Source organism: Peromyscus maniculatus, chromosome 20 (assembly GCF_049852395.1).
Source record: "Peromyscus maniculatus bairdii isolate BWxNUB_F1_BW_parent chromosome 20, HU_Pman_BW_mat_3.1, whole genome shotgun sequence".
In the NCBI taxonomy this organism is placed as follows: domain Eukaryota; kingdom Metazoa; phylum Chordata; class Mammalia; order Rodentia; family Cricetidae; genus Peromyscus; species Peromyscus maniculatus.
The window spans coordinates 64,059,719-64,082,023 of record NC_134871.1 but is presented as its reverse complement, the minus strand read 5'-3'; the positions used below and the strand labels follow the sequence as shown (position 1 = coordinate 64,082,023).

At 43.1% G+C, this 22,305-nt stretch overlaps 2 protein-coding genes across 6 annotated transcripts in view; one reads left to right on the top strand and one right to left on the bottom strand.

The window, feature by feature from the left end:
* Irak4 (interleukin 1 receptor associated kinase 4) overlaps positions 1-3,234 on the bottom strand; it is a 27,287-nt gene extending 24,053 nt beyond the window's left edge. Inside the window, exon 1 of one of the 2 annotated variants that reach the window (XM_006974323.4) lies at positions 3,097-3,234. The gene's annotated coding sequence lies outside the window, so the exon portion shown is untranslated. Of the gene's footprint in view, positions 1-2,838; positions 2,873-3,096 lie in introns of those variants that run through there. The other variant, XM_042264589.2, reaches the window with a different exon arrangement.
* Positions 3,121-22,305, top strand: Pus7l (pseudouridine synthase 7 like). 4 transcript variants are annotated; one of them, XM_015993194.3, is made up of 9 exons: positions 3,121-3,218; positions 6,657-7,584; positions 8,608-8,767; positions 10,945-11,137; positions 14,764-14,862; positions 16,089-16,170; positions 17,279-17,556; positions 19,293-19,346; positions 21,836-22,305. In XM_015993194.3, the coding sequence occupies exons 2-9, from the start codon at positions 6,669-6,671 to the stop codon at positions 22,157-22,159; spliced, it is 2,106 nt and encodes a 701-aa protein (XP_015848680.1). In that variant the 5' UTR covers positions 3,121-3,218; positions 6,657-6,668; the 3' UTR covers positions 22,160-22,305. The 4 variants fall into 4 exon arrangements, with proteins under 4 accessions (XP_015848680.1, XP_006974384.2, XP_042120522.1 ...); XM_006974322.4 differs by lacking the exon at positions 3,121-3,218 and adding an exon at positions 3,353-3,505; XM_042264588.2 differs by lacking the exon at positions 3,121-3,218 and adding an exon at positions 3,519-3,674.

Genomic DNA, 22,305 nt, shown 5'->3' with positions numbered 1-22,305 from the left:
CCCCAAACCAGTTTGGATTACCTCCAAAAAGGGAACTAATGGACCATTCAACTTATCCCTCTTTTTGCTACAATAGATATTGTTTCCAGGACTCGGAACTAAAACAGGTGGACTGCTGTGGAATAATCCTTTTGAACACTGTAAAAAATGTGTCGCACTCATTGTAAATATAAAGTTGAAAGGCTGATGGCTAGGCAGGATTTTTGGGGCAGAGAGAATGCTGGGGAGAAGAAGGGTAGAGTCAGAGGAGATGCCATGAGATGCACAGCAAGCAGGATGGGAAGTACACAGATGAGGTAAATGAGCCTCGGAGCAGCACATAGATTAATACAAATGGGTTACTTTAAGTTATAAGAACTAGCTAAAAACAAGCCTGAGCTATTGACCAAACATTTATAATTAATATTAAGCCTCTGTGTGGTTATTTGGGAGCAGCTGGCAGGATAGAAAAGCTACCCTACACTGGACTACATACAGCCCTCTTTGCATCAATTAACCTCTCTGTCCCACCCGATCTCAGAAAAACTTCAATAAATTTCAGATCAGCTTAACATCCTTCAGGACCAGATCGATTCCTTGGCTACTGAAATACTCCCAAATTAAAAAAGACCAGATCTGATTGCTAAGGATGGGATGTGTTTGTGCCTTCCCCTACGAGCAATGCTGCTTAGGCACAAACAAACCCTAACTGGTTTGAGATGGGGCCCAAAGACACTGGATCCAGACAAAAAACCAGCTACAAGTCTCCTCCTATGTAGAGGTTTTGGTTCCCTTCCACTCTGGCTCCTCTTCTCCATCACTCCTTTCCTCCTTATTATCCTCATACTCACATTTTTGCCCTGTTTTTTTTTTTTAATGTTTTACTTACTGAACATCACCTTATACCCAAACGAAAATGTTCCACATAAGCTCTCCCAATGACTCTCACCCTACAACAGCTCCCTTTGTCCCAGATACATCTGCAGAAAGACCTTTTAGATGCCATGGGCAACATCCATGTTTCTTATACACTGATTTACTTCAGTGGCAACTTAAAATGCTTTGGATATACTAAAATATATACTGTCATCCATTCACCAAAAAGGTGTCCTATTTGTGATTGATACTAATCCAGATGCCTGGAAATAAACCATTAAGAAAATTAGAGGGAAAAGGAGACAAGGACACACAGGAGTTTTATTCTAATGGAGGAAGAAGGTAGCAAGCGAAGAATGCGTTTCACAGTATGTTAAATGGTGTCTATGGTGGGTTGAATGAGAAGGCCCCCCTGAGTTTCCCTCATTTGAATACTTGGTTCCCCGGTGATGGCTGTTTGGGAGGATGAGGAAGTGTGACTGGAGGCAGGCTTTGAGGTTTCAAGACTTGGGCCATTTCCAGTGTGCTCTCTCTGCTTCCTGCTTGTGGTTCAAGATATGAGCTCTGAGCTGCTGCTCCATCCCATCCTGTCTGTCTGCCTGCAGGCTGCCATTCCCACTCTCCCACTGTGCTTGGGGTCGGCTCCATCCCTCCAAGCTAAGCTCAGCCTTGCCTTGGTCATGGTGTTTTGTCAAGCAGATAAGGCAGTGCCAGATGGAGAAGCAAGGGGCTGTGACTTTAAAAGGGTTAGTCACTAAGGGCCTCACGAGATCGTGATGGAAGACAGGGATGGGAACACTAATTAGCTGGGTGCCTGTTTGGATCGTTTCTGGGGAATATGAGTAGAAGGCACAGACGTTGAAGGTGCTTCTGAATGAAGAAAAGAAATAACAGGGAGGACATGACTGCGCCCAAAGGGTTGAGGAGAAAGGTTTATTACAGATATGAGGGAGAGCATAGGCAGAGGCAGAGACATCTGGGAGTGTCCAGAGTGAACATGGCCAAACTGAGCCTGGCCATGTGAGGAGAGATGGGGAGGGAGAGCAAGAGAGGAGCTGCCTACCAAAAGTGGCAGCCTGGGCTAGGAGACTGGCATAGCCCAAATGGCTGAGTTACATAGAGGCCAGAGAAGCTGGGGGGGCAGGAAGCTGCGTGGCTGGGTTGGTACCCAGTACCCACAGTTCAGGGTAGTGGACAAGGTATGCCAGGTACGGGAGGACCCTGTAAGAGCTGGGGACTGAAGGATGCTGGGAGAACCTGGTGGACAGCATCCACTTTGATACATTCTAGGCACCTCAGTTAGCTTTTTTGTTCTGGGTGTGAGACTTAACAGCTTCCACAGACATAAAGCAAGGAGCAGGTGAGATTATAGATGAGGGATTAGATTCCCAGGGCTTTGAATTGACTTGATTATCTTCTGAGTTGAGAGAAGAGACAGTCAGTGGAAGTTCCCAGAGGAGTGCAGATATTTCTATATTCATGCCGAAAGCGGAGGTTCCCCGGACAATTTGGTGTGCAGAGCAAGGACAAAGAAATAGGAAGAGGCGTCTGGAAGAGAACACCAAACATTTACGTGGGAGGTTCGAAAGGGCGCTAGTGTCCTGGTGCTGGATGTATTCTGCAGGGCAATCCACAGAAGTCGGCCGATGTAGAAAGGGAGAAGAGGGCACCAAGGTTTTCTGCTTGGGCCGGAAACAAGACTGAGACAAGACTGTAAGGTGCAAGTTTAGCCTGGGAAATCAGATCAGTCCGGAACATGTAGGTAGCAAAAACGTTTAGCATGAAAATAGAATAAAAGAAACCTGAGGTCTTTGACGCATATCTTGAAGGATTACTTTCAGACACGGAAAAGTCGGATTTTAAAAAATCTTCTGTTTGGGGGGCACTGTGTCCATTCCGAAAGTGACTAGAGCTTTCTCGCTCTCTTGGGCTTTGCTTTTTCTTGCTCATCTCCGGCTTCCAAGCTGTGCTGCGCTTACTTACCCACCTGTGGACGGACTGCCTGACAGCTTCCTACACTCCCCACCTCCAGCAAGCGAGACATCGGCGGACCATCAGCGCAGAGGCTACCTGCGGGGCTCCCCCACGCCTCTGCGGGGGGGGGGGTGCACCCACTTCCCGGTTCTGGGGTGAAGCGAGCCGGTCGCAAACCCGGCCCAGGATAAGAGGACTGCAGCGCGGTCCTGGCCTGAGATCAGCCTTCCTCGCGCGCGCGCTCGCTCCCTCGCTCGCACAACCTACTTCCTCTCTGACGTTCCTCGCTTCCTGAACCAGGCGACCGGCGCCTCGCCACGGTCCCGCGAGGACTCGGGAGGGGAGGACGCGCGGGGACACGAGGCGACTTGAGACCGTCTTGCGACCAGGTGATGAGGCTTCCCGGAGCGCCAGATCCGTGCGGGACAGCAGCTCCGGCTGTCCTGGGAGGCTGGGAGTGGAGGGGCGGGGCCAACCCGGAAGGCCCCGCCCTCATCGCCCCGCCCCGCCCCCTATTCCTCTAGCTGGCTCGGGGCGGCTCTCCACTCGGGGCAGGAACTCCACCAGTGGGAGCCTGTCCCTTTAAATGTCCCTGGAGGAGGCTGGGCCGGCGGAGGCTTCCGGGAATGCGCAGTGTGTCACCCGGGAGGGCCGCTTTCTTCCTCTGGGAAGCGAGGTAGAACCGGCTGAGTCTAGTGGGAGGCTGGGTTGCGCGTGGGTTTTGAGAGTGGCGGACCTGGGCGATCCGAAGCCCGTGGCCCCGACAGGGGCGACACGGACGGGGGTGGCGCGGGGCCCGGAGGGAGGAGGAAGGCGTGGCGGGCGCCGCGGGAGCTGGGTGCAGGGTGAGGATCTCCAGGGAGCCTCCCGCCCTTCTGCGGGGCCGGGTCCCTCCGCAGCCTGGGCTCGCCCGGAGGAACAGCCTGGGTTTGACCCAGGAACAGCCAGGGTTCGCCCTGCCAGCCTAGCCCACGCGCCGCGGTCCGCCGGCCTTTGCATTCCACCGCTTTACCAGCTGCTTGACTGGGGTGTCTTCGTCGCCGCGACGACCCCACGGCTACCCCAGAAAGCCTTCCTTTGATCTTTCCTTCCCTAGAATCCCTAGGGCTCCGGAGGGCTGTGGACTTGGTCACAGCTGACTGCTGAGTTTCATCAGTCACTTTAGAAACACCTCCACAAGGCAGATTCCAGCCTTTGACGGGCGCGTTCGGTATCATTACTTCAGTTGCATTCTCCAAAACGACCACCCTCCTCCCTCTCCCCACTGCTCTGTGTCCGGGCTTTCGCCCTCCCACATATTGCCTGTTTCATTGGTTCTTGCTTGTGGTATTTCTGCCCTATTTCTGTCTCTTGAACTATTTTCAGAGACGTAAATAGCAATTTATTATACCATTCTTGATCATCACAAACAGAAGTTAATCCTTCTTCCTCATCACTAGCTTTTACTGCGTTCTAGTTGTTTTTGTCCAATAACCAATATTGATTGCAGATCTGCTATGGTCACTTACTATGTGCTTGGTGTTCTTAATGTGGGCTAATCAGTTTTGAATAAGGTAGAATTCCTACTCATGTGGAATTGACACTAAGTTGAAGAAGATGGACAGAAAATAATAAAAGAATTTGCTATACAGAAAATTAAATTTGTGTGTTTGTGTGTGTGTGTGTGTGTGTGTGTGTGAAGGAAAATGGACTGCAGGTTGTGTGTGTGTGTGTGTGTGTGTGTGTGTGTGAAGGAAAATGGACTGCAGGTTATGTGTGTGTGTGTGTGTGTGTGTGTGTGTGTGTGTGTGTGTGTGAAGGAAAATGGACTGCAGGTTCCCATAGATGAGATTATTGGTCAGTGAAAACCTCTAAGAACGTGAATCCTAAAAGACTGACTAGAAAGTTACCACAAAGGTAATGAGGAGAGCCAGTGTAACCGTGGTTAGAGGGTAATGGTATAAAGGCACATCACACGGCACAATAGACAGGGTGCAGAATCTCAGGGTAGATAGTTTAGACTTTGTTGTAAGTGTAACAATAGGGTTTTAAACACTTGTACAGTTTACTGTTTACTACAGTATTTTGGGTGTTTACCTTTTAATGCAGTATTTTGGGTGTTTACCTTTTAATACAGTATTTTGGGTGTTACACATAGTAGATAATAGTTGGCTAGACAGAAATAGTCAAAAGGCTGCCACCATGCCTGAGAATTTGGGAATTAGCCCTGTTGAAGAATGGTAAGATAGCAAATCAGATTTCTAAAGGCGGTAAAGTTTTTGGTGATGAGAAAGTAAGAATGATCATAGGAGTAGGTGGCCGAAATGGAGTGGGGCCAGACAGAGGCTGAGGAGAAGATTGATGGAATGTGGGATCGAGCTAGAAACATGGTCCACATGGGTGACCGACAAGAGGTTCTGCTCAAGAGGACGGAAGCCAGAAGTCTCAGTGAAGGAAGAGTTATCAGAGAGGATGTAGGAAGATAGTAGAGCCCGGGACAAGATCTGCAGAGGAACCAAGGTACAAGGGAAAAGAACTTTGGAAAGATCAGTGGCAACAAACAGGTAGCGTTTCTAATCTCCAGATTCTAAGACACAGGGGTTGAAAGAAAAGAATGTCCCCCTCACCCCAAGAAGATGACGGAGGAAGGGAAATCCGTGTGTGTGTGTGTGTGTGTGTGTGTGTGTGTAGGGATGGGGATGCAGGGGATTGCAGGGACCTTAAAAATGAAGGAAAATAAATGTGAAAATGGTGATACAGAGAATTGGATGTGATTTGTACATGGCCCAGTGGAAAGGACTGAGAAGGGCGAGGTTTAGATCACGGTGACAACTTGTAAAGTATGGCAAGTACAAGAGCCAAGTGGCGAAGCCGTTTTCCCACTGCTCCATGTGAGATGGTGGTAGCTGTATGGGGTGACTGTGGGGTTCTTTGTAGAATTGCTCTGGTGTCACCTCTCCGGGAACACTCTATCCAGGGTTCTTTTCTCTGATGCCAGTGATTGGGTAGAAACTTCCTCTCATCGGCTTGAGAATTTTGTATGTTTCCTATAGGGAATTTAGACAAAGCTGAAGGACCAGGACTGACTTAAATACACCTACCTCTAAGTTTATGGAGAACTTCTCTCGTCTATTTACAGTAGACCTTTCTGTCTTATTCTTCCTCATGATCTAACTTCCAGTGTATAAAAACACCACCACAGTGGCTCTGGAATTAGCTCCAGGGGATCTTGAGGCTCCTGGGATGACAATCATTGTAAAAACATTGTAAAACCCTCTTCTCTCTTCTGTGTGGGCCTAAAGCCACCACTTTTCAGATGAACTTGAAATTGACCCATTTGTTGTTTTTTTTTTTTTAATTTAAACATTTTTAATAGGTTTATTTTGTTATATGTGTTTGTGTATAGGTATGCATGTTCACCATAGGTGTGCCTGGTGTGGCGCAGAGGTCAGAAAAGGGCAACAGGGTCCCCCGGAACTGGAGTTACAGATGTTGTGAGCTGCCGTGTGGGTGCTGGGAACTGAACTGGAGTCCTCTGCAAGAACAAGTTTGACTGACTGCTGAGCCATTTTTCTAGCTCAGCATCGACCCATTTTAATTCTGGATAATAGAAGCATAGATTGACTGGGAAAGCAAGATACAAGCCACTACTTATGCCACAGATAGTGGGACTGGTAACTCTTCTTGCTCTCTGAAAGTAGGATACACACATATATCCATAACATAAGTTATTAATTTTTTTTAGGGGACATAGAATTAAGAGGAAGGCAACTCAGTGGGTCTTGCAAACCAATTTCATTCTTCTCTGTAAATGTTTCTGGTAGCTGACTGTTTTGTCTCTTTTGTAGGCACTGTTAAGAATGGAAGAGGAGGACACGGATGGTGGAATCAGGTTTAGTTCCCTATGTTTCGTTAATGATCATGTTGGATTTCAGGGCACTATAAAAACCTCCCCAAGTGACTTCATCGTTACTGAGATCGACGAACAGGGGCAATTAGTCAGTAAGGCCATTGATGAATCCGTTTATGAAATTAGTGAAACACAGTCTGAGCCAAGTCATTTTGTCAAAAAGCCAAAGCTAAATATTCAAGATGTACCCTCAGACCGTGAAGGTAACGAAGACGCTACTAACCTGCCTGGGCACTCGGACGGTGACCGGAGTCATCCGTCTGCCTCGGATAAGGAAGACGGTGTCAACGGTGTGACTTCTAAGTGTGAGAAGGAGAATGTTGACTTACTGAGTTCACTTCTAGGTGAGAAAACTCGTACATTGCTGGAGCAGTTTGCCCGTGACATCAAAGGGATGTGGGATTCAAAAACCGAGTTAACTGAACCATCCCGGGAATTCTCACTAGGTAGGATCCCTGACAAAAACCTAAGGGCTCTTCTACACAGTGCCGTCAGGCAGACGTTTCCCTTTTTAATAACCGTAGGGAAAAACAGTGAAGTCTTTGTAAAACCAAACCCCGAGTATAAAGAGCTCTGCCGTCTGGTGTCTGAAGAAGAAGCGCTTGGTTTTTTCAAATATTTGGATGCAAAGAAAGAAGATTCCAAGTTTACCTTTAAGCCGGATACAAACAAAGGCCACAGGAAAGCCGTGCACCATTTCCTCAACAAGAAGTTTGGAACCCTTGTGGAAACCAAATCTTTCCCTGAGCAGAACCCCAGTGCTGGGAATCCAAACACAGCCATAACCGTGAGGTTCCGGGAAAAGGCTCGGACACATGGAAAGAGGGCTCGTCTTGAGCGTGAGGGAAGAAAAGCTGTCTATACAGGTAATTCTGTCAATCCTCGTTTACTTGTGTAAAATTTGTGAAAGATAAGTGATTTGGATTAAATAGGCCTGGTCATAGAGCTGTTGTAAAGAATGGGTGAACTGTTTATTTGGAGAAAGATGAAGCCTTGCAAATGATGCTAAATGTGAAAATTAACTAAGTATGGATCATAAAGACATTTACAGCTAACAGTCACAAAGGTATAAAGTTGAAGCAATTGTTTTGTATTTGATTGGTTTTGAGAGTCTTCATTTTTCTGTTTTCAGAATAGTCTCACCTACAGTTAAGCATTTGGGGGTAAGGTGGATGTATTGTCATCCTGGGAAGGGAAAGGAATGCTCTGTAGTGTAAGGTGGGGGCCTGCACACGTGGTTCACCAGGCTTCCCGGGGATGCTCAGGCTTTCACCGGCATTGTAGTCACTCAGCAGTGTTGTAAACATGGTTACATACCAACCACAGTTCCCCCTCCCTCCCGGCTCCCATCTCCCTTCTCCCTCACCTTCCAGCCCCCCTCCCCACTACTCCCCATCCTCTCCTCATAGTCGATAAAGCCTCCCTTGGGGAGTCAACACAGGCTGGCATACCAAGATGGGGCAGGACCAGTCCGCTCCCCGCTGCATCAAGGCTGAGCAAGGTATATCCATCCATCCCACCGTAGGGAATGTGCTCCAGTTCATGTACCCGGAATAAGTCCTGGTCCCACTGCCAGGGGCCCCACAAACAGATCAAGCCACACAACCGTCACCCACATTCAGAGGGCCTAGTTCAGCCCCATGCGGATTCCCCAGCTGTCAGTCCAGAGTCCATGAGCTCCCACTAGCTTGGGTCAGTAATGCGCACCTCTGACAAGCCAACGAATGCTATTAAATGGCATCTGAGATCTGTGATGCTGGTTTTAGGGTTTCATTAAAGCACAGTTTCCTTTAGATTTCTTATCCTAACCTGTTAGTTTGTGAAGAATGTAATTATGGATGACGCCTTCTTCTTCTTCTTTTTTTTAATCTAGGATTATTTTGTTTCAGCTTTTACCCTACAAAAGGAAAACCTGGAGATGTTTGAAGCAATTGGTTTTTTAGCCATCAAACTTGGTGTTATTCCTTCAGATTTTAGTTACGCGGGCCTCAAAGACAAGAAAGCGATCACCTATCAGTCCATGGTTGTTAAAAAAGTGACTCCAGAGAGGTAATATGCTATTGCTTTCTAGTACATACAGGGTTAAAATTCAAAATATCGGAACCAGTTTATCCTTACTATCAGTATTAACTAACTGGTTACATGCGACACACACATTGTACATCAGTAAAATAATTGTCTTCCACGTATGTGTAAATGTGCCTTGAATACATATGAAGTTTGGGGCTGGTGACATGGCTGGGGTTAAAGCACTTCCTGTTCTTCCACATGACCCAGGTTCGGTTCCCAGCGCCCATGATGCGAAGCTCACTACTGCCTGCGGTCTGCCCCAAGGGATCCCTGTCCTCTTTGGGCCTCTCCTGACCCCCTGTACAAGGCATATGTTCACACAAACACACACATAAATCAAAGAAAGAAAAACCTTACAGAAAATAGGAAATTTTGGGATGGAAACTGACAAGTATTAGAAGTGTCCAAATTGTTTATAAACATCTGATACATTGTTCAAACACGTGCTTGCATTCAGAAAAGTGTAACTGAAGACATATAGCATTTATAACTCTTTCTTCTTAATTATTATAGTGCTTTTATCATAAGCCCTTATGTTTAAAATACATTCTTATTAAATAGAATGTAGAGGACTCAAATTTTACCTCTCAGGGCGGTGAAGTTTTAGCAGTGATTTTGCCATTTTAAAAGAAATAACGTATTCATATTTAGAAAATGGAAAAAAAGGAACAGCTCATGAATGTCTGGACTGCTGAAAAATAACTACAATAAATATTGTTTTCAAGGTGTTTTCCAGAGTGCACACATCACAGAAATGAAAATCATACTACCTGTGTAACTTAGATATTTATAATAAAATAATAGAGTTTTTGCCGAGTTTCAAAATTATTTTTATAAATGATCTAGTAGGTCCCTGTTTTTAAAAATGGATTTTGTCCAGTTTCTTTTACTGTAAATGATACTGTGGTTAATGTTCCTGTACTTTAGTCTGCAAGTTCTGGATGCTTTCCTTAACCTTACGCAAGCTGAGTCATGCATCAGAATTCCTCCTAATTAGATATGCTAGTCACATTTTAGTACTTAGTTACAAACTATTTAAGCATGCATTATTTGCAAGGGGATTCTTTTAAGGCCTGTTTTTGTGGTCTGAATTATAGGAATTCAGATATCACACTGTTAAAACCAAGGCTAATTTTTAACAACCAAAGGCCATACATGTTATTTGTTCCTAGGAAGAGAAGAGAGATAACCTTGCTTTGGTCCATGGGTGTGAGATTTCAAGTACCCTTAAGTAATAGGACCTAGTGGAACTAGAAATCAGAGGGACAACAAGCAGTCTACCAAATAAAATAGGCAATTTTTATAAGAGCTAAAAAATATATATAATATATATATTTTACATGCTCCTGGAATATGATTTTTAAAAGTTGGCAGAGAACTGATCAATTGAGTACGGAAGTGTTCAGGGCAGCCTCTCTGATGCTGGTGGGTTCTGTTTTTCAGTAATGTTGGGACAGACCCTGAGGAGGAAAGGGACAAGTTAGGACTGGAGGACCAGGGCCATTAGGAGGCTCTGCCACTTGAGCTCAGGAGACACCTGCTCATGTCGCCAGAGTAACCCTCTCAGTCTAGTCCTATGAGTAACCTTCTTAGTCTAGTCCTATGAGTAACCCTCTCAGTCTAGTCCTATAAGTAACCCTCCTAGTCTAGTCCTATGAGTAACCCTCCTAGTCTAGTCCTATGAGTAACCCTCTCAGTCTAGTCCTATAAGTAACCCTCCTAGTCTAGTCCTATGAGTAACCCTCTTAGTCTAGTCCTTTTAGTCTAGTCCTACAATGGTGAGTATTTAGTGTATATTTACTAACATTAATTTAGAATTTCACTGAAACATTTTACATATTAATGCGTATGGGTGTTTTGCCTGCATACATGTCCATATGTCACTTGGTGCCTGTAGAGGCCAGAAGAGGGTGTTGGAACCCCTGGAACTGGAGTTACAGGTGGTTGTGAGCTGCCATGTGGGTGCTGGGAATCAAGCTATGTCCTCTGAGAGAGCAGCCAGTATTCTTAACAGCTGAGCCGTCTCTCCAGCCTCCCGTGGTACTTACATTTTGATAGGCGTTGCCTGGTAACTATCGTTTTAAAGCTTGTGTTAAATACAATAATTTTATTTTTAGACTTAGATTTAACTGATTATATTGACTTGTCACTTATAGGTTGAAAAATATTGAAAAAGAAGTTAAGAAGAAGAGAATGAATGTATTTAATATTCGGTCTGTAGGTGATCCTCTCAGACTTGGTCAGCTCAAAGGAAATCACTTTGAAATTGTCATCAGAAATCTAAACAATCAAATAAATGATTCTGCAAGCCTGACTGAGAGGATTGTGGAGGCAATAGAAAATGTTAAGGTAAGAAAACACAATTTTGAAATTGTATTATAGGAAAATTTCTATAATCCTCTCAGATTAAAAAAAAGATTATTTTTTTGTAACGTGTGCATATTAATTTCTAAAATGATATTAAGTGTTGGCTTATTTTTTTTCTTGATATCTTTTATATTAAAACAAAAACAAAAGAGTGTGTCAGGGACTATTGCTTTAACTATGTCAAGATGTGTTAACATTTGTTTATCCTGCATTTGTTTAACGATGTAAAGATGTGTCACATTTGTTTATCCTGCATTTGTTTAACTATGTCAAGATGTGTTAACATTTGTTTATCCTGCATTTGTTTAATGATGTAAAGATGTGTCACATTTGTTTATCCTGCATTTGTTTAACAGTGTAAAGATGTGTCACATTTGTTTATCCTGCATTTGTTTAACTATGTAAAGATGTGTCACATTTGTTTCGCCTTGCCTGCCTAAGGCACCTGAGTAGTTTAATAAAGAGCTGAATGGCCAACAGCTAGGCAGAAGAGGGACAGGCGGGGCTGGTGGGCAGAGAGAGTAAATAGGAGGAGGAATCTAGGCTCGGGAGAAGAGAAGAGAGAGAGAACTAGGGAGAAAGAGTGGAAGATGTCCGGGGTCAGCCAGCGAGGCAGCCTCCAGCCAGTCAGTCACAGAGGAAGCAGGAAAAGTAGGACATACAGAATGAAAGAAAGGTAAAAACCCCGAGGCAAAACATAGATGAAGATGCTTTCATTTTTCCATTGTACACTTTTGAAACCAAGGTTGGATAAAGCACAGGGACAAATAGCCAAACGAATGGAAACACATAAACTATGAACCAAAGGCTGAGGGGCCCCCAACTGGTTCAGGCCCCCTGAATAGGTGAGACAGTTGATTGGCTTGATCTGTTTGGGAGGCATCTAGGCAGTGGTACCAGGTCCTGGGCTCATTGCATGAGTTGGCTGTTTGAAACCTGGGACTTATGCAGGGACGCTTGGCTCAGTCTGGGAGGAGGGGACTGGACCTGCCTGGACTGGGTCTACCAGGTCGATCTCAGTCCCCGGGGGAGGCTTTGCCCTGGAGGAGGTGGGAATAGGGGGTGGGCTGGGGGGAAGGGGAGGGGGGCAGGAAGGGGGAGAATAAGGGAATCTGTGGCTGTTATGTAGAACTGAATGGTACTGTAAAATAAAATTAAATTAAATTTTAAAAAAAGTTATAAGAGCTGGTGGGACAAGCCTAAGCTAAGGTCAAGCATTCCTAATAATAAGTCTCCGTGTCTTGATTGGGGGCTGGGTGGTGGTCCCAGAGAAAGCCTGCAGTAACCGTGTGTGCCCATCCCCAGAAGAGGTTCCCTGAAACAGGCTTTCTCTAGCGTCTTCCTCGGGAGCGCGTGATAGTTTCGACGGGTTCACGCTGTGGCGTGGCCACTTTGTTCAGTAATTTTCTCCAGAAATCTCGGGTACATAGTTACCTCACTTTTTAGACTTGTACAGGTCCTTTTCCATTCTAACCTAATGTTGGGTTTTCTTTAATGTGTATGAATTATAAATCATAAACTTTTTATTTTTTTTACTTAATTTTTTTTTTTATTCTTTAAAATTAAAGCATAATCACATTGTTTTCCTCCTTCCCTTTCCTCCCTCCAGCCCTTCTGGTTTTTACCAGCCCCTACTTGCTCTCTCTCAAATTCACGGCCTGTGTTTCCTTAATTGTCGTTAGGTATGTTTGTACAGACGGAGTAGGACATATATCCGTAACCTGCGCAGCCAGCAGACAGCGTTTGCTAAGTTTTAAGTCACACCTGTTCGGCATTTGAAGGTGCACACATAACTCTAACTTTCAGTGTTATTTCTCCGTAGGGCTCCATAGTAACTGTCCTTGGCTTTGTGGGCCTATGGTTCCTGTTGTGGTCAGTTAGCTGCCCGTGTGTCGAAGTAGCCATAGGTGACAATACATAGGCAAGAGAGCATGAAAGATCTTTAAATTCAGCACTGTGACCTGTACGTAATACTTCTCAGAGTGTATACTCTGTGTTGCGATCTGTTTTTTATGACTGACCTACCTAAAAATTCTATTTTTTTCCTTCTGAAAACTTACTAAAATAATGTCTTAAAAAATGGAAGGGATTTCTGTGAATGAATTTATGACCAGGTCTGCTTTGGTGTTTATGAAAATACACTGCCTGTTGAGAAGTTCCCATTAGAAATAGTCTTAGCTTTAGACAGCGTTCTCTTTTAAATTTTTATTTATTTAGTAGTTTTTTTTTTTTTGTGTGTGTGTGTGTACATGTATATATGTGTGAATGCATGTGTGTCTGTGTGTGTGTGTCTGTGCATGCACACAAAGGGCAGCTTTTAGGAGGCAGTTTCCCCTTCTACTGTGGCTTCCAGGGACCCAGATCAGGTCATCAGGCCTGCATGGGGAGTTCCATGCCTGCCATACCATTTTGCCAGCCAATAGACTTTAAAAGTCTGTTTTTGAGAAATGAAGTCGAGTAGCTTGACAATAAGGATTCCTTGAAGTTTTCTTTAGAGAGTTATAGCTCTGGTTATAAATTTTTGGTTATATTTAATAATTTGGAGGGATAATTATTCCAGTTACCCTAAACTTTCCAACACTTTTATTACCAATTTGAAACAACTTTTAAAAATCTGAGATTCGATATAGGGAGTACTCACTTTATCTGCAGTTGATTTTTGTGCTCTACTGATAAAAAATTGCCTTAACATCCTTTATTGACAAGCCTTGAGTTGGTGCTCAGTTGTGATTATTGGTTGAAACTGTAGAGGACTCTTAATTTTCAAGAACTTCCCCTGGACCTCTTGGCCACGCATGTGCGTTCTCTGTCTGTTTCACACAGACCGATTATAATCACATACTTCTTCTGAGTAATATGACAGTTTTGAAGCATGACATCTAGAGGCGACTCCATCCCTCCTTGGGAAATGACAGAGAGAAATCGGGGTGAACGAAAAGATAAATGAATAACATCAAGGAGCAGAGCTTGTTGGGTGGGAAAAGAAGTCTGCACCTTGTTCTGCTCTCCTCCAACATCAGAAGAATCCCAAACCAAAGCACTCGAGAGGGGCTGAGCCACAGGTTTAATAGGCGGCTTATGACAGCGTACCTCATCTCTCTTGGCTTAGCACTTCGGGTCATGTGCACCAGGGACCCCTCACTGTTGTGAACAGAAAACTATTTCAAAGCTTTGGTCTTCATTGGTCTTTTGTGGTAAAGTTTTGGTTAGTTTGGTTTTCTTCACACACTGCCCCCACTGAGGGTTTACAGGCTGATTTATATCTATCTGCCTCATTCTCCTTCTGGTGTGTAACTGTTTAGCATTTCTCAGACCATTTGGCCCCTCTGTATTATTGGTGATTACTGAATTTCTTAATTAAATATGAAGCAAAATGTTTGATTGTACTTTGATGTACTGTATATATGAAGTTCTAATCTATTATATTCTTTTTTTTTTGAGACAGGGTTTCTCTGTGTAGCTTTGCGCCTTTCCTGGAACTCACTTGGTAGCCCAGGCTGGCCTCGAACTCACAGAGATCCGCCTGCTTCTGCCTCTCAAGTGCTGGGATTAAAGGCGTGTGCCACCACCGCCCAGCTCTAATCTATTATATTCTGTTATATTCATAGAATAAAGGTTTTGTGAATTACTACGGACCACAGAGATTTGGGAAAGGAAGGAAGATTCAAACAGACCAAATTGGATTGGCTTTACTGAAGAATGAAATGGTATGAATTTTCAAAAATATAATCTTTTTTTTTTTGTTTTGTTTTGTTTTTGTTTTTTTTGAGACAGGGTTTCGCTGTGTAGTTTTGGTGCCTATCCTAGACTTGCTCTGTAAACCAGCCTGGCTCACAGAACTCACAGAAATCCGCCTAGCTCTGCTTCATGAGTGCTGGGATTATCAAAAATATAATCTTAACTCTAGCCATTTGTACTTATTACATACGCTCATCACATACCAAACTGTGGCATATAACTGCATGTGTGTGCATGTGTGTACACTCTGACACACATGTCATGCATGTTTGATATCATTGGAGATCTATGAGGCAGTCTGATGGGGACATTTTCTTGGCCAAGACTCCCTCTTCCCAGATGACCTTGGCCTGTGTCAAGTTGACAGAAAATCAACCACCACAGATATATTAGCTTTTTTATGAATATATGTTTGGATAAATACTGTAGAAGATAGAATGGAAATTGGGATGAATGAATTATTTTAAGTTGCTTTCATTCTATGAGCTACATACTCCAGTAAATCCCATAGATAAAATAACAGGAATTAAGTAGACACCTTTTTTAAATAAAAAAGAAACATCATATATGTGTGTGTGTATATATATATATATATATATATATATATAATAAACTATTAAAATATTAAGTAAAATATTGAAGTTGACACTTTATTGTATTTTGCCAGTGTGGCGGTCAGAGGACAACTTGCCAAAGTCAGTTCCCTCCTTCCACCATATGGGTCCTGGGGACTGAACTCAGGTCATCAGGCTTGGTGCCAAGCACCTCTGTCTAACTGAGTCATTGTGCCAGCCCTAACTTAATTTTTAAGAACCAAGATTTCAAAGAACTTGCGAATATAAGTGAAACTAGTGCTTGGTATTCCTGATTCCTTCACTTTTTTATTTATCATGTGTTGACCAAGTCTGAGCATTTAAGTTGTCTCTTTACCCTTCTGTTTATGTCTCGGCTGAATAAAGACTGATAGAAATGAAATGCCCGAGGAGGGGGCTTTTCCAGTATATGGTTTTGTAGTTGCTTTTAGTCTGTATGGAAGGATTGTCTCTACGAGTGAAACGGCGGAGTAAGCGTTGAGAGCTTAAGGAAGAAATCGCAGCAACACTTTCCGCCCTTCCGGGATGCCCAAGAATTTGCATCTTTTTTCAAAAGCGATTTGCCATTTTTTAAAGCCTGTTCACTTGGTTAATTTTTCAAGGTGAAGGCCATAAAGTTATTTCTTACACCAGAAGATGGGGATGATCCTTTAAACAAGGCGAAGAGATACTTTCTTCAGACTGGTATGTAAGTTTCTCTACTGATCTGTAGTAATACAGACACAGATAACGATACCCTGCATGGGCCTGTCCTTGAAACGCACACACTGAGAAATAGCAGAAGTAGCCGAGCTGGGAGGCTGTTAGATTGGAGGAACAAATGGGTAAATAGTTTGCGTTTTGAATCACATGACTGACTGACACGGGCACTCAGTCTGCCCGGCTTGCTTGGACTTTTGTCCATCCTAACTGTGCTTTGGGGGGAAGGAGAGGCGGGAAGTGCTTTTTTGGTTTTCCTTCACTGAAGTCCGACCCATAGGACGAGGAGTTGTACTCCACACTACAGCTGATGGTAGCAGGTCCACGGCAACCGGCGGAGCCTCTGGCTGGGTGAAGTCCATCTGTGATAGCGAGTCCTTTAGGAATTGTTTCCGGGGGCTGTCCTGTATTCCCGCCTCCTCTTTGAAACCTGAGTTTGATCTGCATACATAGCATTGTTCGCAGGCGCACTAAAGAAACGCGATTCTGAATGCGGCGGCAGGTCAGCGATGGCTTCGCTGTCCGTGTGTGATTTGCTTCTCTTGTAGAGTCTGAGGGGATGAGCCCCATGTCAGTGATTCCGAAGCTTTAGTGCACCTAAGAAGCATCCAGTACCTTTATTAAATACCAGTTACAAGGCCCTCCATGAATAAGCATCTTTGGAGCTCAGCAAAAAAACCCCACTACCTAGGATACAGATTGCCACAATTTACCCATACATTCTATTGTATGTCTATAACAGTTCTTCAGAAACCCCTAGACCCCTCCAGTTTACCAGCTTATTTAATCCCTGGTGACGGGTTCTTTTTGTTGGGCAGTCTTCTGAATTAGATTATTTCTGTTCTAAGGGAAGGGTTCTGGCCAGCCATCCCTAATGTTAGGCTCACTTGCTCTTTCTTAATTTTCAAAGAAAATAAAAGTTTAGAAAAATAGCACAAGCTTTTATATAATTTAAGTATAATTGGGTTTAACCAGCAGTACTGTTCAGCGTCTCCACAAAATGATTGCCTCTCATTTAGACTGCTTGCAGAAGGCATCCCTCAGGTAACTTTGCAGTGGAGATGCCTACCAGCTGATCTATTCTCCATTTCAGAGGACGCTAAAGGCACGCTTTCACTGATGCCTGAGTTCCGAGTTCGAGAGCGGGCTCTGCTGGAGTCCTTGCATCGCTTTGGCATGACAGAGGCAGGCTGTGTCCAGGCCTGGCTCTCTTTCCCTCACTCCATGCGCATCTTCTACGCCCACGCGTACAGCAGCAGGATTTGGAACGAGGCGGCATCATACAGACTTGAAGCCTATGGAACCAAAGTGGTGGCGGGGGACCTGATCTGCTTGGATGAAGATGCTGAGGAGCATTTCCCAGGCAGTAGAGTGAGTACCCATCCATCAAGGGGGTGACTTGCCACCCCCCCTCCCCCCGACAGTAATTGCAAGAAGCCTGGGTTTTGAAACACTTCCATTTACTCATCTCCAGCTTTACTTTTCTGACGGCTGAGAATCAACACACGTTGCTAAGTGGAGAAATAGTGTTGTAGAATGCAAGGTGATAAAGCATCCTTTAAAGCGTGCTGTCTCAAAACCAAACCTGTATGCGTGATGCACCCGGACATGTTAAGCTGTCCTCTTGAAAACAAGAATCAATCTGTCCAGAGCTGGCATGTCTGCACACCCCAACTAATTGCTTTCCCTTGCTCCCTTGTTGTCCAGCATGTGCCCTTCAGCTTCCTCTCTGCTGTCCCCTAAGTGTCCACAGAAAATGGCTTTTATTTGTATAAAACACTGAGAAAAGACAGGTGTAAGAGATGTACAGCTTACAAGAAAAAAAAAAAAGGAAAGTTGCATAGTTTTAGAAGGATATGGGATGCTATGTTGCTTTCTTATACATGTGGTTTTATGTAAATGTGATTTCATGACATTAATATTAATGAAGTTATGTCATGACTATTTTATAAAACTTGCCTTTTCTATTTCTTCCCTGTCCACCTGGCATTTTTCATCTCTATAGGTTTGAACTAATTAATGAAGCTGAATTCCATGAGTCTTTGTGAGAGTTCACATAATAGTGTAAAACAAAAGGAACAAAGAATTTTCCTCTCACATTATCTTGTCATTTTTAACCTGGTTAAAACCAAGGACAAGACCCTGAGCGGTGCTTCATGCTACACATTGCAAAACTGTTGGATTTGGGGGAGTAAAGGATTTCAGAGGTCCCGTCCTTGAACTCCTCCCATTTTATAGGAATGAGAACCAAGGCCCAGACGGGAAAGGAAAAATTCAGAATCATCTATCGAGTGCATCTGAAAAGACCCAGGGGTCTAAGTGGGTCTCCTCTGGAGGAACCTGGAGGTAGACCTAGGAATCAGTAGAGGGACATCATGGCCCAACCCTTCAAAACTAGAGGAAAGTTAAACTCTAAGCTCTGCATTAACAAGTCTTTACCCAGATCAATGATGTACTGCACATGTATGAATTAAGGCTATTTGGTTTTAGGTAATAGGAATCTCCCTCAAACTAATTAAAAAAAAATCCAGCAGGAGTTTATCGGCCCTGTGCCTGAAAACTCACGATTTATTCGGGCACAGCTGCATCTCCAATCCCATCTTCTGCAAGAGCCGTGCTCCTAACAGCTAAGCATCTCTCCAGCCAAGAAATTGTGTATTCTGTGATGCTGTGGAGCAAAGTTTCTCAAACTTAATTTATCACACACCTCTTGATTTCCCTTTTGGCTTCAGATGCCTGCTACTGTCCTCTAAAACAGATACCACAAACACCATGGCTGAATAAACTATTGCTGAGTTTCCTGGGGACAGGCGCGGTTGAAGGGAGGGGCCGGCTTTTCAGAAGCAGACATTCAGTTCTGCCTCATTCGCTCGGGACCGAGGAGAGTGTCACCTCTGGGCAGTCATGGTTGGTGCTATCCAGCTTCAGTAGTGTAAGGCAGAAAGAGCTGGTCTGTGTTTTATGTAGTGGGCTCCTCTGGAGACAAGTTATTATAAAAGATTGTGTTTGAACATATAAATATTCAGTGTATGAATCGGAGTTAGGACACACTGAGGTAATTTGAGCATTTGGAAACCACTCTTTTCCATCTTATTTTATGAAACTAGGTTCATCTGGTGACGGAAGAAGAGGAGTCAGCTAACACATACACAATACACCAGGTAAGTTTGGTTAAAAGTTACCGTCACTTAGATTTCAATAAGTATTGTCCCCTAAGACAAATCTGACTCTCCCTTCTTAGGAACTTTTAAATTGTTATAATTTATATCCTAGTAATTTATTCTTCTTTAATACATTTATGCTTATAGTAAACTTACTATGCTGTAATCTATGCCCTAATAATTTAATTTATGCTTGCTTTTGATGAATATATATAATGTGGACACTGAAAAATTCGACATTAAGTAAGAATAGTTTCATGTCTCTCTCAGATTTCCCTATGTTCATGTCTCCCTCTAATGTTTCCCAATGTTTGACACCCATATTAATCCTATTTCCAGGACTGCATTAATCCTATTTCATGGGAGCCATTGACTTAATTTTTATCACTGTGGTTTTACGTTTGAAAAAAATGTTATGCAAATAGAATATATATATATATATAGTGTGTGTGTGTGTGTGTGTGTGTATGTGTATCTTTCTATATTCCAGCTTCTTAGACTGTGGGTTGTGATCCCATGACTGAATGTGGGGTTTATGTAAAATTTTGTAGCAATACAAGGTTTCTGAATGCATAGTGACAGAAAATTAATTGAAAATCAAATACATAGTGAATCCAAGGTATTTCTAGAAGCACTCACAAGTGTTGAGTCATGTGGCTTCACTGCAGACTGCAGACTTGGTTCTGTGTAGCAACATGTACACTTTGCCCTGTGTGTGTGTACCATTCTGCCCATTACAGATGATGATGATGAGTGATGGTGATTGATGATGGTGATGATGATTGATGATGACTGATAATGGTGATGATGATGATGGGCATGATGAATGATGATGATGATGAAGATGGTTGATGATGGTGATGATGGTGATTGATGATGGTGATGATTGATGATGGTGATGATGGTGATTGATGATGGTGATGATTGATGATGGTGATGATGGTGATGATGATTGATGATGAATGATGGTGATTGATGATGATTGATGATGGTGATGATGACTGATAATGGTGATGATGATGATGGGGATGATGATTGATGATGATTGATGATGATGAAGATGATTGATGATGGTAATGATGGTGATACCTGAAACACCTCAGCTCAGATTTCAGACTATTACATATTAGCAATTGTAGGTTTTATTGTACATGCAAAGTTTTCTATTCTTAAAAAAACATAATGGCTTACGTTGGAAAACAAAGACAATATTTTTCTACCGTTTATCAGCATGTGCATATTAACTTAATATATGCTTGGGCTGTATTTTGTTAGAATGCTTGCTTTTTAAAATTGCTGTTTTGATTGCTGACCTGGGTGTCATAAAAAAGAATGTTAAATGTTAAATTAGGACAGAATCTCCAACATTTCATAAAATGGCTCCGAATATACTTCTGCCATTTTGTGCTGTGTGTTTATGTGAAATGGTACTTTTAGCACCAAGGATTACAAAATCCAAACATCTGTCAATGCTGGAAAACATTGAAAATGCTTTACATCCTATGGTTTCAAATGTTCAGGCAATATTTAATGCTTTATATGAAAATAAACAGCATATCATCTCCTTGGTATGAAAGTTTGCTTTAATAATTTAATAATAATTAAATGGTCTTTAATAAATGGTAGAATTATATGTATAACAAAGAATCATCTTGACATAAATCTTTTATGATTTATTATCAATAAACGTTTGGCTTTTATACCAGTTTTATAGAGTTATATACTTAGGATCATATACAATTTTCTTAGATAATATGGGTCACAAGTGAATCAAATTTCTGAAGCCTAGCTAAAGCCCAGGCTGGATTCCAACACCTACCCCTGCCTCAGCCTAGCTATAGTTCAGGCTAGATTCTAACTTCTACCCTTGCCTCAGCCTTCTGTGTGCTGGCTTAAACCCTAAAGTGTTTGGTTTCTTTGAGATTCATTTATATATTTGAGGATTTGCCCATTTTTCTAAATACCTTTTTGTATTCAGACATACTGTCTAGCAGTCAGCAAAGGAAAAAAACCTCTACAGATCACAGATGTACTCATATGCATGCAGCTGACAAAATAAAAATATTTGCTGTTGGTTGATTACTTGGTTGTTTTTTAATAAAAAGAATTACAGATTGTTACCGAAAATAGCAGGGGCCAGCAGTAGAGACAGTTCTGTGTGTCACAGAAGACTCTGATTTAGGATCGTAGGAGATGGAGTCCTTACTGAATAATTAGATGAATCTTTATTTTTGAATTTTGGTTTGCCCAGTGTTACCTGATAAAAGCTGATGACCTCCTCTTTCCCGAGTCTTTGGTTTTAGTTAGCTCTTTTCTTTACCAGATAATGTTAAAAGTATCCTAGGTACTAAAAGTCTTTGGCCATCTGTCATATTTATAGCCTGACACAGTTTTTACAAATCTTGGCCATCGTCATAAAGGTAAAATATGATGGGCATATCTTTCTGAGGGCTAACGCATGTGTTGTGGTTTCTCCCTGCCCTCCCCAGGTGGTTCTGCCAGTACTTGGATACAACGCTCAGTACCCAGAGAACAAAGTGGGCCAGTGGTACCGTGGGGTCCTCAGCAGGGACGGACTGCAGGCCTGTAGGTTTAGAGTGCCTGCCCTGAAGCTGAATGTACCAGGATGCTACAGGCACATCTTGAAACACCCCCACAATGTGTCATACCAGCTAGTCCATCCTGACTCTGACGTTAACGTGGAAGGTTCTCACGCCAATGATGTGACCTCATCACTGTCCATCTCCTTTGATCTTGATGCTTCGTGTTATGCTACCGTTAGTCTGAGGGAAATGATGAAAGGCGATGTTTAAACCAGCGCCCGTGATGTAGGGGTGTGTTTGCCATTCTGAAGAAAGGGCACCTGCCTTGAGCTTCATGATGACTGTCCTCTTCAATTTTTACAGTATCCCAAGAGGTTGGAATTTGATGAATTAAAGTGTCAGTGTCTCAGTTTAAA

What these genes read in the sequence shown, in the direction of transcription:
- Pus7l (XM_006974322.4), top strand. Translation starts at nt 3,416, where the DNA reads ATGTCCCTGGAGGAGGCTGGGCCGGCGGAGGCTTCCGGGAATGCGCAG. An exon ending in TTCTTCCTCTGGGAAGCGAG is followed by an intron (nt 3,506 to 6,656) that starts GTAGAACCGGCT and finishes TCTCTTTTGTAG; the next exon opens with GCACTGTTAAGAATGGAAGA. An exon ending in GAGATACTTTCTTCAGACTG is followed by an intron (nt 16,171 to 17,278) that starts GTATGTAAGTTT and finishes TCTCCATTTCAG; the next exon opens with AGGACGCTAAAGGCACGCTT.